Raw genomic sequence first — 12,983 nt, 5'->3', positions numbered from 1 at the left:
AGAGGGTGAGGTTTGGTTGTGTATTAGCAATTCTCATTGTTATTTATCCAGCTGTGTTTTGGTGAGTTTAGCCTGCCTTGTTTCTGGACATCGATCTCATTCATCTGTTACCCCCTGGGACTTAAAAGAGGGTGGGGAGAACTTCACTGGCATAAAGCTCCCTAGTGCGCAGCAGTGAGCCTCACCAGAGGAGTCACAGTGAGGAGGTCATGGGAAAGAGAGGCTCTTTTCTACTAGTGATGGGAGACGTGGAAGCATCAGCACAGTCAGAACCAGAGTCCTCACTGAAAAGGCCCTGACTCAAAGGCCCCTGGGACCACTGAGGGGTTGATGGCAGCCTCACTCTGAGGTCCTTTGAAAGGGTAAGAAGGTGGTAGAAGGTTGCCACAGCCAGGCAACCTGAGGAAGCTTGGGGCTAGAGTGCCCCCCACCCACTCTCTCATCCATTTGGCCCCCTTTGCCTTATCACTTAGGAGAGACTCGGCTCTGTTCCAGACCAGCAGCCTAGAGCAGTGGGCTGGAGAGAAGAGGTGCTGCTGAGCTGGAGCAGCCCAGCGGCGGAAGGGAAAGTGGGTGATAAATTTAAATAACCAGCTTGACTTGGCAGCTTGCTGAGTTGTGATGCAGTGAAATTAAAATCTCGGCAGAACTTGCAAACACTACCCAGAAAAATCCGTCTCTCTCTCTGGTTCCATGATGGAAGGTGGGGAGGGGAGGCATTCGGGCCAAGCCCCAGCCTCCAGCAGCCACCCTTGCTTGCAATGTGATTAGCTGTGTCCTGGCCCACTGGGCTCCACTCTCCCCTCCAAACAATAGTCCAGGTTCCTCTCTATTCTCAGTCCTGACCTTGTGGAACAGCTGCATCAAGTGGCTGGTGAAGTTTGAAATCAGCCTCTGGTGCCAGGAGGTGGCAGGAATATCAATAAGGTCGGCTTGTTGGGTTGGGCTAGGACTTCCTGAGCTGTTTCTTTAGGACTCGAAGAGGTTTACAGCCTCAGCTGCCTGTCTCCTGGGAGGAAGATGAGCTGGGGGTTTAGTTTAGGATATGGGAGGTGAAGAGGGCTCCTTAAACACCTGAGCATATTCAAGCTGGACTGTGGCCACAGGATGCCCTCTCTCACCTGGAGCACACACCTGGCCAGAATCACCTGCTGGAAAGCTCCAGCCCTTTCCTCCCCCACCAACGCCCTTCATACTCTCCAACCAAATAAAACATTAAGAATCTTAGGGGGGAATTTTTTCAAATACACTAAAAGCCACTCCTGTATCTGAGCTGTTCTTGGAACCCAGTTCTAGATACCAACATCCTTCTAGAAAAACTCACCCAAAATCCACCTCTCTGATGTCCGCTCTCTTTATCACTACTCACTGCTACCCACAAACTCCTGGCCTGAAGGCCAACTTGCTGGACCCAACTCCTGAGATGGTCCAGGAAACCTCTGGGCACTGCACTGTTCCTCACCTTGACAGTACCTCCAGCAAATTCTGTTCGTCCCCATGATAAACACATCATGAATCATTCATCTTTAATAGATTATGCAAATTAGGAGGACATAAAATCAACAAAGATCAATAACTGCAGCCGTTTAATTGCCAGCAAAAACATTTTAAGAATGAGCATAATCTGTAGCCCTTTCTTGGGTAATGGCACCATTAATCCAAACCTTGGATCTTGGCCTAAGTGTAGAAAAATCATTCCCTGTCCCCTTACCCCCTCCCATCGCCCCTCCCCCACTTCTCCACACACTTCTCTCTTTTTGGTAATTTCCAGTTTCTGAGCCAGTTTCCCCGTCATTACCACTGGTGAACAGCTCCGAATGTTAATGGTTCTGCTTTTGTTACTCCTCGCTTGATTGAAATGTCGCATACAGATTGAGATGTTAGTGCTAACTTGCCACCTGGGAATGTCAAGCTGGGTCTGAAATGAACTTTTCTCACACTTGGATCCAGATGGATCAGCCGGAGATGTTCCCAGGCTGAGCTGGGACCGTTCCAGGGCCATGGGGGGGAGGCAGGCGGGGGATGCTCAAGGTGGAGGCACTTTTCTGCACCAGCCTGAGTTCTCCTGCTGTAGGAACCCTGCCCCAGAGATCCTTCTCACCACTCCAGGAAGCCTCTACCTTCTGGATGGTGGCCCTGGGCCCAGGGAAGCATAGCTGGGGTTAGAGAAGTCTTCTGGGCTCTGCTGCCTTGGGGTGGGCCACCTTTGGGAAATGACCACTGTAACTCTCAGCAGATCAGAAGAAATGTGACCCAGCCTAGGACATCGCTCTTCCTTGTGTCGGAACGCCTACAGCTCAGAGAGCTTCTGTATTGGGTGATGGAGTGTCTCCTGCTGAGGGCCAGTGGGTCCTGTGCTGTGTCCTGACCCAGCTTTTGGTTGTCACTCGCACAAGTCTGTCCAGAACTCAAACTCTGACTGCCTAGGCTAAGAGTTCGACTCTGTCCAGGCCGGAAACAGTGAGACTAGGACACTGCTTAAGGGGAATCTGCAAAAGCAAACAACAGGGCTCTCCCAAGCTCCCCAGGTGGAAGACGGTGGCCGCTTGCAGCCCATCTCAGACCTGAGCCGTGTTCAGAACAGCTCCAAGTTGAAACCTGTCCTCCAGTGAGGGCTTCCTGTCTCTGCTGCTGGCTGCTTACAGCTGGGCTTCCAGGTCCCCAGGCCACCTCCACTTGCCTTGCTTGGCAGGTAATGCCTCAGCATCTCCCAATCCCCACCGAGACCCTTCTCAGTCATTCTCTCTTCCAAGGAACAAACGGCACATTGGCTTTATTGTCTCCAGAATAATTAGGTGAATTTTAATAACACCTCGATGTGTGTCCCTCCCACTTGGGCACTTTCCTGGCCCGGAAACCCTTTTCTGCAGTGCCAGCCTGCAGCTCGGAGGCCAGGAGTGTCATCAGCTGGGCCCTCCACTGCGCCACACCTCAGCCTTCTTCCCCTCTAGCTGCCTCTGCTGCTCTTCATCCACCTGGATTAGGTGCCCCGCCCCCTGCATCGAGGGACAGGACCCTGTCTGGCCTTGAAATCAAGCCTTGGTCTCAGTGATGTCTCTGAGAAGCTAGAGAAGGGCTGAACTAATTGAGCTTATCTATTACCACAGAACCGGATGCCATGCCCTGAAGTCCAAAGCCACAGCTTTGGCACTCCCAGGTCGCCCAGAGGAGAGGGACACAGGTCCTCCAGAGGACTTGGGGACACGGGAGTGTGGAGGCTCAATGTTGGGCACTCAGGCTCCATTCTTGCTGGCCTGGCTTATTTACCCTCCTTCTCCCATTCACATCCTAGCAAGAGGCTCATAATTCTCACCACCTTGGTAGAGGCAAGAAAAAAAGGCAAAGAAAGAGGCTACAGGATGGGCAGAAAGAACCAGCTATCACCCCTCCTGGCTTTGACTTTTCCAGGCTGCGGCACACAGAGACTCTGCCCACGATGTTTTCTCCCACATCTGTACACATCTGTTGAGGAAGCGCCCTGGCTTTTGGAGACTCGCTCTTTCTACAGTGATCATGGCAGGGAGCCCACTTGTCACACTGGGCCCCAGATGGCATAGGCTGAGGCGCCCCCACTGAAAGCAGTTTCCCCACCCTCCTGAAAACCCCCTTACCGGTCACAACAGGGTATGTCTGCGTGCCTGACACGTTGCTGCCCAGCTCAGGGTTGGTGGATGCAGATAGACTCGACTTGACTTCATCAAGCCCAGGGGTCAGGGCTGGGAGGGAGTACTCATTCCCCTGGGAGGAGAGAGAAAAGAGACAGCTCGCTATTGACGCACACATGCGGAGAGAGGCCTCGGTGTGCAGATGGGGAGGAGGGACAGGGAGCCCTCCCAGATGGGGTGGAAGGAGCTGGCCAGGCAGAGGGCGGGGAGGGTGGGAGGGGTGGGCTCAAGGGATGATGCAGAGTTGTGTGTGGGGGGAAGTTGACTCTGGGAAGTTGAGGGGCAGCCCGTCCATTCTTGGTCAAGCACCCTTGACCTCTCTGTAGCATCTCCTGCTTAAGAAGCCCCCAAGGGCAAGGTGTAGCAGTGGGAATCCCCCGGTAAGAGGCCAGGGGTATTTTCAGAAGTCCGGGGGTAGGGAGTCTCAGGGAGGAGAGATGAACCCTGATGTGATGGCAGAGGCAGGAGCTGGGGGAAGGGCCTAGTGGGGCCTCCAGCCTGGTACTGTTGGGCCGCTGATCGGGTGCTGGCGCCCCTTTTTAAAAAACAAACAAAGACAGCCTCACGGGCCCCTCGCTCTCTGCCTGTGCACTGGGGTATGAAATTGGGGAGGGGGAGAGTCCACATGGCTAACAGAAGGGTGGGAGGGGGCCAGTCATTGACTCTGAAAGGGTGTCCTGCCTGAAACACTCCGGTAATTGCCTTTTTATTGCAGCCACCGCCAAGCCAGACCCCAGAGCTGGGCCGACCAGGAGCCCGCACAAAGCAGGAAAAGTTGCTCTGATTAATATTACGTTAAATTAAAACTGATTTTCTGCGCTTTCGGGTCCGTTTTTTTCTCTTCCGCTTCCTGGCCCCCCCCAGAGGACCCCCCCGACTCCTTGGCTGGACAGGATTGCCTCGTCATTTCCAATTCCTTCTCGTATTGATCTTCCTGTAGAAATCAGTTTTGTAATTAGCTGCAAATTAGGCCTTCTACTGGGGGTGAAGCTGCCCCCTGATTTATCACCAGAGTAATTCGCTGTGATCGGAGAGAAATTAAAATGAACTCAATTAGGCTTCGGATTTGCTTTATGGGCCCTGCTCCGAGTTTCAGGGGGAAAAATGACTGTGCTGGTGTTTAATAGTCTAATGAAAGTAAATAAAGGTTATTCATTGTAATACAGCCGGGGACTCGGGGAGGGTGCACCAAGCCGCCCGCCTCGGCCGGCTCCTCCTTTGTTGGTTTATGGCTCAGGGCACCTTAAAAAGACTTTTGATTTTTGTTTTATGAAGACAAACAGCTTATGGGATAAAAGGACGGGCGGGGAGAAAGGCGAATGGCTGGGAGCTGTTGGAGTCCCGAGTAGAATGGCGCTGTGCATTGCGAGTGGGTGTGAGCTGAGTGTGCAAACATGGCAGGCTGTGTTGTGCTGGCTGTGGGCCTGGCCCGGGCCGTAGTGTGGGGAGAATGCGTGTGCGCTCCTGTGTTGGAGCATGCACATGCAGCGGGGGTGGGGGGCTATCCTGTCTTCTGGGTGGAGGCGGGCATGGAGGGGTGCTGAGTTGGTGGTCCTGGGGAGGGCACACCAACTGGCTGATGGGCTCCGGGGGAAAGGGTGGGGAGGGAGCAGGTGGGTGCTGAATCGTCTGTGAACACATGCATACGGGTAAATGTCAGGAGTCAGGAGGTGTGCTCTGTGTATTGTGCTGGGGTGTTCTGGGTTGTTTTGCATCTGTGGGAAGTACTGGGTCTGAGGGGTGGGCTGTCAGCCTGCCTAGGGTCATGATGGACAGCCGGGTGAGGGAGCAGGAGGCAGGCACTGGGCTCTCCTCCTGACATCTCCTGGGGCAAGAAGAGCATCCAGGCTTCCTCAGACTTTCTGTAGGACCCTGGGGGCATTTAGGCAAGGGGTGTTCTTGAGTATCCTATGCCAGGAGCACAGGATGGCAGGGCTGGAAGTGACCTGTCAGGTCTTCTGTCCAAGCCCTTCATTCTACAGACAGGGAAACTGAGGCTGGGGCTGAAACTGAAAGGGGGTAAGACTCGCCTACGGCCATACTTGCACCCAGAACTCACCATTTCTAACTGCCACATACCATGATGATTTTCTCAGCTTTGTCATAATGTCCTTGTGTGAGGGTGCTTACAGGGCGCACACGCATGGCATACCTACAGGCAGCACACGTGATGCTGGGTGTGCACCTGGCTGACCTGTGTGCCTGATCTCCAGAAGCCTTGTTCTGCCCAGTCCCTCTCCCTTCTCCAAGCAGGCAGCTCCTTCCTCACCTGCTCTGATTTGATGTGCTCTGATGCCTGGAAGACGTCAGGGTAGGAAGGACGCTCAAAGACCCGATCCAAAGCTTCCAGCTGCTGCTGGGTGAAGGTGTCAGCCCGCAAGTGCTTCCGCAAGCTGTCCACGCCACTCTGGGAGTCTCCATTGGGGACTGAGCCCTCGGACACATCTGGAGGACACAGGGATACTCGGGACATGAGCACAGGTGAGCAGAGGCCCGGAGCGAAGCAGTGGGCAAAGGGTGGGCACTTGGCTGTGTGCCCTGGGCTCCGCACCCCTTCTAGTACTCCTGCGCCCAGTTTTGAGGCTTGAGGAGCTGACCCAGGGGCTGGCCATGCCTCAGAGTCCTGACTGAGGGAGCGAGCACCCCTGAACGACCTGGGAAGACAAAGGGACGTTGTCACAGCTGGGGGTGGGGGTGGGGAGGACTAGGCAGAGGTGGGGGAGCCAGAGGGGCTCTTGGGCACCGTCTCCTCAGGACACGTCTCCCCTGGACCCCTCCTGTCCCTCAGCCCTGGGTCAGCCTGGGGGGAGGAGCTGGGTATCTCAGGCCAGCATTACTGAGCCTGTGGAGAATTGAACTTGGCTCTGAGATGAATTTCAGTTCCACTGACTCCAAGGGTGGAAAATCATCAAATCTCCGAGGCTGAGTGTAACACAGAGACTGGGTGAAGTAATTAACTTCACCACCAAGGGAGGAGGGACTCGGGGCCCAGCAGAGGCGCTCTTTCTAGGTCGGGCCCAGCCTGAGGTTGGAGCAGGAGGAAGGCAGGTGACCCGGGAGTCAGGAAATGCGACTCTGGCAGAGACTGAAGCCCGGGTCCTTGCAGATGCTGTGTGTGCTCTGAGGCAACCCCCCCTCAGCCTCTGTCCTTGACCTGAACTCTGGCTAAACTCTGCCAGAGGCCTGCTCCTTGGCCCCTTGGTTCCTCTTGCCATCTCCACAGGGAGCTGAGACTCACCCCGGGTCTGGAATACCAGGACGGTACCACAGCGCCCATTCCCTGGGGCTGCGGGCCAGTCCCATCTGTGTGCTGCTTTCCCTGGGCCTCCCACCACTCGGCTCCCCCTGCCTCCCTGGCCCTGCCCTCTCCATCTGGCCCGCAGGGGTTTTCAGAGTGCACAGTGGGTCAAGCACCTGCTCTGCCCACATTCCCTGAACCGCTGCCCCGCCACTCCCCAGGCCCAAAGCTGGGTCCTCGCAGTCACCGCTTGGCCACTCCTTGGCTTCCTTCAGTCTGAAACCAGCTGGGGAGTCTTGGACCTGGGGCCAGCCATGCTGGAGGCCCCAGGGTGTTCCTCTGGGACTGTTATATATATCAGTTTATAGGTGATTATATGATATGATATAATCAATATTGCATTATATACAGTAACACCATATAGTATCATTCAGGAGACCATAGAAAATATTACATATTGATTAACCTCAACCTGCAGCCATCGTCTCTTGCTGGTCTCCCAGATGGAGCAAGGGGGTCTGCTTTCCTAATGGGACTTCCTGTCCTCACTCCATCCTAGAGGGGGTGGGAAAGCAAAGAAAGTGTGTGTGTGTGTGTGAAAGAGAGAGAAATGGAGACCAGGATGATGTCTGAGGTGGAGAGACAGACACAAGGACAGCATGAATGATATTTCTATGTTCCCTATGTTCCTAAGGCCACGAAACTTGTTGTGTTTTTTCTGTGTAAGCCTCTGGAATGATTTTCTGTCTTAGAGGGAGTGTGTGCTTTTGTCTATATGCATTAGGTGGTGACATATTTATTTTCCCCTTTTGTGTATCTTCTGTGTATATGCATGCACTTGTACACATATACACATCCAGATAAGTGTCTGGGTATGTATAAGTGACAGCACAAGAACCTTTTGGAAAAGGTGTGTGTGTGCTGGTGTGACTGCACAGGAAGCGTGAACCCACATCCCTATGTTTCTCCTACGCCTGCTTCTCTTTCAAGGACGTGCCATCATCCTAAGGCCATCCCTTGGAGCTATTAATATTTGCATGTGTCATTGTGTCTAATCTTCTGTTGCTGGAGTCCTACCTTTTTGGGAAGCCTTTCTGTCTGGGCAGAGAGAAACAGTGAGTGTCTTTGTGTGTGGTTACCCCAGTGTCACCAGTGGGTCCCGGGGAGTCAAGTGCATTTGTCTGTGAACACAGCCTCACACGCTATGTGCACGGGTGTGTGCTATGTGCAGTGAGACTCACACTTCGCCTCTGTGTAGATTTGTGTATATGCCTGTGTGTGGCTTGGCTCAGCCCGTGTGTGTGTGTGTGTGTGTGTGTGTGTGTGTGTGTGTATGTGTGTGTGTGTGTATTTGGGGCTGAACTGAAGCTTTGTCCTTAGGTCACTGGCTGGAGGAGTCTCTTTTCCTTCATTTATTCAGGGGCCCTTCAGATCTTGACAAATCTGTCACTCTAAATTTGCGAGAGATTATGGTGCTCTCTCCCCAGCCCGCAGAGAGGTGATATATGATATCTGCTGCCCCTATTGATTGCCTGATCTGGTGGCAGAGGCCGGCGAAATGAACTTGAAATGAACATCATGCCTCAACTCATTGTGCGTATAATACACTACTTAATCCCACATTTTTCAGCCGCTATGGAATTCAATTGATCAATCATGTTCCACTGATAGTACTGTTTTAGGGGTTATTGCTGCTCCCTCCACTCACTGACCTTTTTATTTATTTATTTTTTTTCGTATACTCAGGCCCTGGTGCTAAGACAGGTTACAGAGGCAGCCATGGAAAGGGGAGGGAGGAAAGAAAGGTGAAAGGAAGGCTGCTCCTGGAAGAGGTGGCGGGGAGACTGGGAATGGGGAGAAGGGGAGAGGGAAGGGGGGTGGGGTGGGGAAGAGACAGAAGGTGCCAGAAGGGCAGAAAAGCAAACCAGGGTGATGGAGGCATGAGGCTACCAAAGGCTTGTGGAGACCCCCCCGCCCCAAAGGAGAAGGAAGGTGATAGGGAGCGGGGAAGGCAGCAGTCCTGATGAATGGTGAAGGAGCACAAAGAAAGTTGTGGGGAACAGGGTGGAGAGTCGCAGGGTCAGGGGGAGGACAGTGGCATTACTGGTTGGGGACAGGGTGGCAGTGCCCCCCAGACCAACCAGCGGGACCACAGGCTCTCACAGGCTCTCCCCAGAGGCCAGGGTGGCACCCTTCCCTTGGCTAGAGAAGGCAGGAGAAGCGAAGGCAGGAGGAAGGGTGGAGAAGGGAGGCAGGCAAGGAGGCCTGAACTCAAGAGGTCCAAGGAGGAGGAAGCTCAGGGAAGGAGGAAAGCCAGAGGCAGAGACAGGGCAGAAAGAAAGAGGGGAAGAAAGGGAAGAAGCTTCCCGCACCAGATGCCTAGAGAAGCATAGGCCTTGCTGAGGGCATTTGCCCACTTGCCGTAGGAAAGAGCCCAGCTGGCTCTGCTTTCCTGGAAGCCTGGGGATCCAGAGGAGGAGCACAGTCCAGGACCCGGGTCGAGGTGGGGCTGGAGGGTAGAGGGCAGAGGAGGGAAGAAGAAGAGAGTAGAGGAAGAACAGAGACCATGGAAGAAGGGAGCTGAAAAGGAAGAGAACACGAAGCCGTTGCCAGTGCCTCCCACTGGTGGGGGTGCATCCTCAGGACATGGAGATAGAGGGCCCAGGTAGGCCTTCCCAAAGGTGGAGTCTCAGAGGTGGCATCGGGGGAGGGATGGGGCTGGGCTAGGAGACACTGCCAGGCCCAGGCACTGGAGAGCTCTCTGGGGCGAACATGGAGGAAGAGGCAGAAGCAAGTCTCGAACTGGGCTGAAGAGTGAGCAAGAAGGAAAGTAATTAGATAGCATCCACCATGCCAAGGAGCCAGGCTTGGAGCTCCCCATGGGCAGGAACCATGAGTAGTGCATCTCTGTAGCTCCAGTGCCAGGCACAGAGCTGGGCACAGAGTTGGTACTCAATGAATGAATGAATGAATGAATGAGGCTCTCCTGGGTAGCATTCAAAGCCAGACCCCTGGCAGAAGGTCTCTGAACCAGCCACCTGGCTGACTTGGCATCCCAGGACATCCAGTCACTTGTCAGGCAAGTCCCATGCAGCTCCAGGTGTCAGAGGATGTGGGAAGCTCACAACAGGCCCCTGCATAGACTCACACACATTCTGCGTCCACTCCACTGCTTGTTAACTTCCAATAGCATCAACTCTGGTCCATGGAGGCCCTTCCCACTCACACCAACACCTTCCTGACCACCTACAGTACTTCTGTCCAAGAGACAGAGCACACGGTGTCCCCAGTTAAGAGTGAAACTTGACCTCAGAGCTGCAGATGCCATCTAAGGCAGCTGGCAGAGGCTGCTTGAGAACAGGGCCCAGAGACGGCCCTTACATTGGACTCCCCACACCACAGCTCTGGTCACAAGGTGTGGGATAAAGTGGGTCTACCTGCTTATTTCTGGTTCCAGGGAAGTCCTTCCCTAAATGACACAGTGGGCCCTCAGCCTTCACCTTGATGGGAAAACCAGCCCAAGCCTTGTCAGGGCTCCAAGAGGAGGGCAGGAGTATGATGCCACATGTCCTGAGCTTTCTGGAGCAATTCTGATTTCCAATATCTTTTCCCACTCTCAGGCCCCACTTTCAGATTGAGGCTGGAAAATGTGATTGCTGAAGGTTTAGTAACCTTGCCCCCCTCCCCCGAGGGGACACTCTGAACTTGTTGGTCTCAGTATGTGGAGGATTTAGTCCTGTTCTACTGTCCCTGCTCAGCCACCATCCATGAGCAGCTCACAGCACTGAGAGCTTGTTCCATTTAACCCTCCATCTAATCCTCCCAACAACCTGTGAGGTAGATGCTGTGATACCTCTTTTAAAGATAAGAATGGGACTTCTCTGGCAGTCCAGTGGTTAAGAATCCATCTGCCAATGCAGAGGACATGAGTTCGAGCCCCGGTCCAGGAAGATGCCACTTGCTGCAGGGAGACTAAGCCTGTGAGCCACAACTACTGAGCCTGCACTCTAGCACTGGTGCTCAGCAACAAGAGAAGCCACCTCAGTGAGAAGTCTGCACACCACAATCAGAGAAAGCCTGCAAGCAGCAGCAACGAAGACCCAGCACAGCCAAAAATAAAAACATTTTTTAAAAAACGAAACAGAGGCAGAGAGGTGAAGTGGCTTATCCAAGGCCATGCAGCTGGTAAATGAGTTTGGATTTGAATTCGGGTCTGTTTGAACCCAGAGCCTGCCCTTCACATCATTTTATTCTGCTGCCCAGGTTCCAAACCCAGGGGACCCAGCTGAGGGGCCCCTGACCCCATCCAGGACGCTGTGTCCCTCCCAGCATCCCCCCTTTCCTGATTTGCACGTTCCCTACACTGAAGCTACAGCCTATGAACTGCTGAGCCCAGACTGTACAAAGAATGATGAGGGGATACTTGGTCCAAACTCCTCATTTTAAAGTAATAAAAACCAGCAGGGTGGGCGGTGAGGTGGGGGAGGGGAGGTGACCAGTCCAAGGTCACACTACTAGGCAGCAGGACTCTCAGAACTGGAGCCCATTCCAGGTGCCTTGTCTACTCTGGCATGAGCCATAGCATATCTGAAGGAGAGTGAGCTCCCGTAAGTCCTTTCCAGAATGAGGCAGCATATAAATAAATTAATTAAACAAACTTCTGAGTTAAAACTTTGACATAGATTATTCTTTCAAAGGGAACAAAGGCTTGTATTGTCTTCTCTGACCGCTTCATATTTGCCTAGCAGTTAACAGAAAGCTTTCATAGACCTTTTGTTATTTGGGCTTCCTAACTACTCTCCAAGATAGCTAGGGATTATAATCCCCTTTTTACTGGTGGCTCAGATGGTAGAGAATCCGCCTGCAATGCGGGAGACCTGGGTTTGGAAGATCCACTGGAGAAGGGAATGTCTATCCACTCCAGCATTCTTGCCTGGAGAATTCTTGCCTGGAGGGCTCCTCCATGGGGTCCTTGGGGTCAAAAAGAGTTGGACACGACTGAGCAACTTTCACTTTTTACTGGTGAGGAAACTAAGGTTCAGAGTAACTGAAATGCAGGTTAAACGAGGGTAAATGGCTAGATCAAGGGCATATCTACGAGGCTCTACCAGGGAGCCTGGCACACGGAAAGTCCCTGCGGACAGTTGTGGCCTGAGCAGCAACGAGTAGCAGTATCTGCCAGTCCAGCCCACAAGCAGGGCTCCAGCAGTGGGGCCCTGAACTCCATGCAAAAGAAGAGAATTGTAAAACCAAAGATCACCTTGACCAGGAGAGCCACCCACAGGGTAACAGTGATTACTCCCCGATCATGAGCAAATGCTTTTCTTCTCATCTAAGTTTTTCCATATGATCCAGGCTTTGTACAAGAAGCACATACCACTTCGAGAATCATTAATAAAAATGACTTTTACTCCTCAACAAAAAAGGTGTTATCTCCTCATTCACTTAGCCTTGTCATTCCCCATCCATTCCTGGACTGCCTGGGAGCACAGCCCTGCCTCCCGCCTCTCTGATCCCAGGCCAGATCCCTCTGGCTGTCCAACCATGAATAGGGCTGGGCAGTGAGGTCTCAGAATCTTAGGGAGGAGGGCAGGCCCTGATCACCACATATTAGGGATGAGGGCACGAGACAAGGGACAAAACACAGGAGTTCTGTCTTCCTTTTGTGTTGACACTGTACCTGAATCCCCAATAGAGGTGGGGGTAATGGTAATAGACAGAATAAAAATTATGCCATTTCCTTGGTCAGAAAGCACCAAGGTTCATCAAAGTTAAAGTGGAATGAACAGGGGCTGTCCACTGAATCCCAGGAAGTAGGAATCAGGCATTTGAGAGGAATTCTTTTAAAGTATAGCAAAGAACAATAATAATTTCAAATTAACCCAAATAAACATGTCTACCCATCTATAGGGAAACTGACAACATCAGGGCTTCCACATACACTCATTAATCCATTCAATTTTTATGAGGCATTTACTATCACTATTCTCATTTTTTCAGATGAAAGGCAAAAATTATTTGTTCAACATCTCCCAACTAGAAAGTAGCCAAAGGCTGGATTTGAACTCAGCAATGTCTGA

At 52.7% G+C, this 12,983-nt stretch overlaps 1 protein-coding gene across 6 annotated transcripts in view; it reads right to left on the bottom strand.

The window, feature by feature from the left end:
• The window catches only part of PAX2 (paired box 2), a 76,479-nt gene that overhangs the window by 13,267 nt on the left and 50,229 nt on the right, over window positions 1-12,983 (bottom strand). For all 6 annotated transcript variants that reach the window (XM_061163136.1, XM_061163131.1, XM_061163132.1 and 3 more), the window contains 2 exons: window positions 5,935-6,110; window positions 3,612-3,738 (listed from right to left, as the gene is read on the bottom strand). In XM_061163136.1, the coding sequence (XP_061019119.1) occupies window positions 3,612-3,738; window positions 5,935-6,110 (303 nt within the window). The remainder of the gene's footprint in view (window positions 1-3,611; window positions 3,739-5,934; window positions 6,111-12,983) is intronic.

This window comes from Dama dama, chromosome 15 (genome assembly GCF_033118175.1).
Source record: "Dama dama isolate Ldn47 chromosome 15, ASM3311817v1, whole genome shotgun sequence".
Taxonomy (NCBI): domain Eukaryota; kingdom Metazoa; phylum Chordata; class Mammalia; order Artiodactyla; family Cervidae; genus Dama; species Dama dama.
This window is presented reverse-complemented; position numbering and strand designations above follow the sequence as displayed.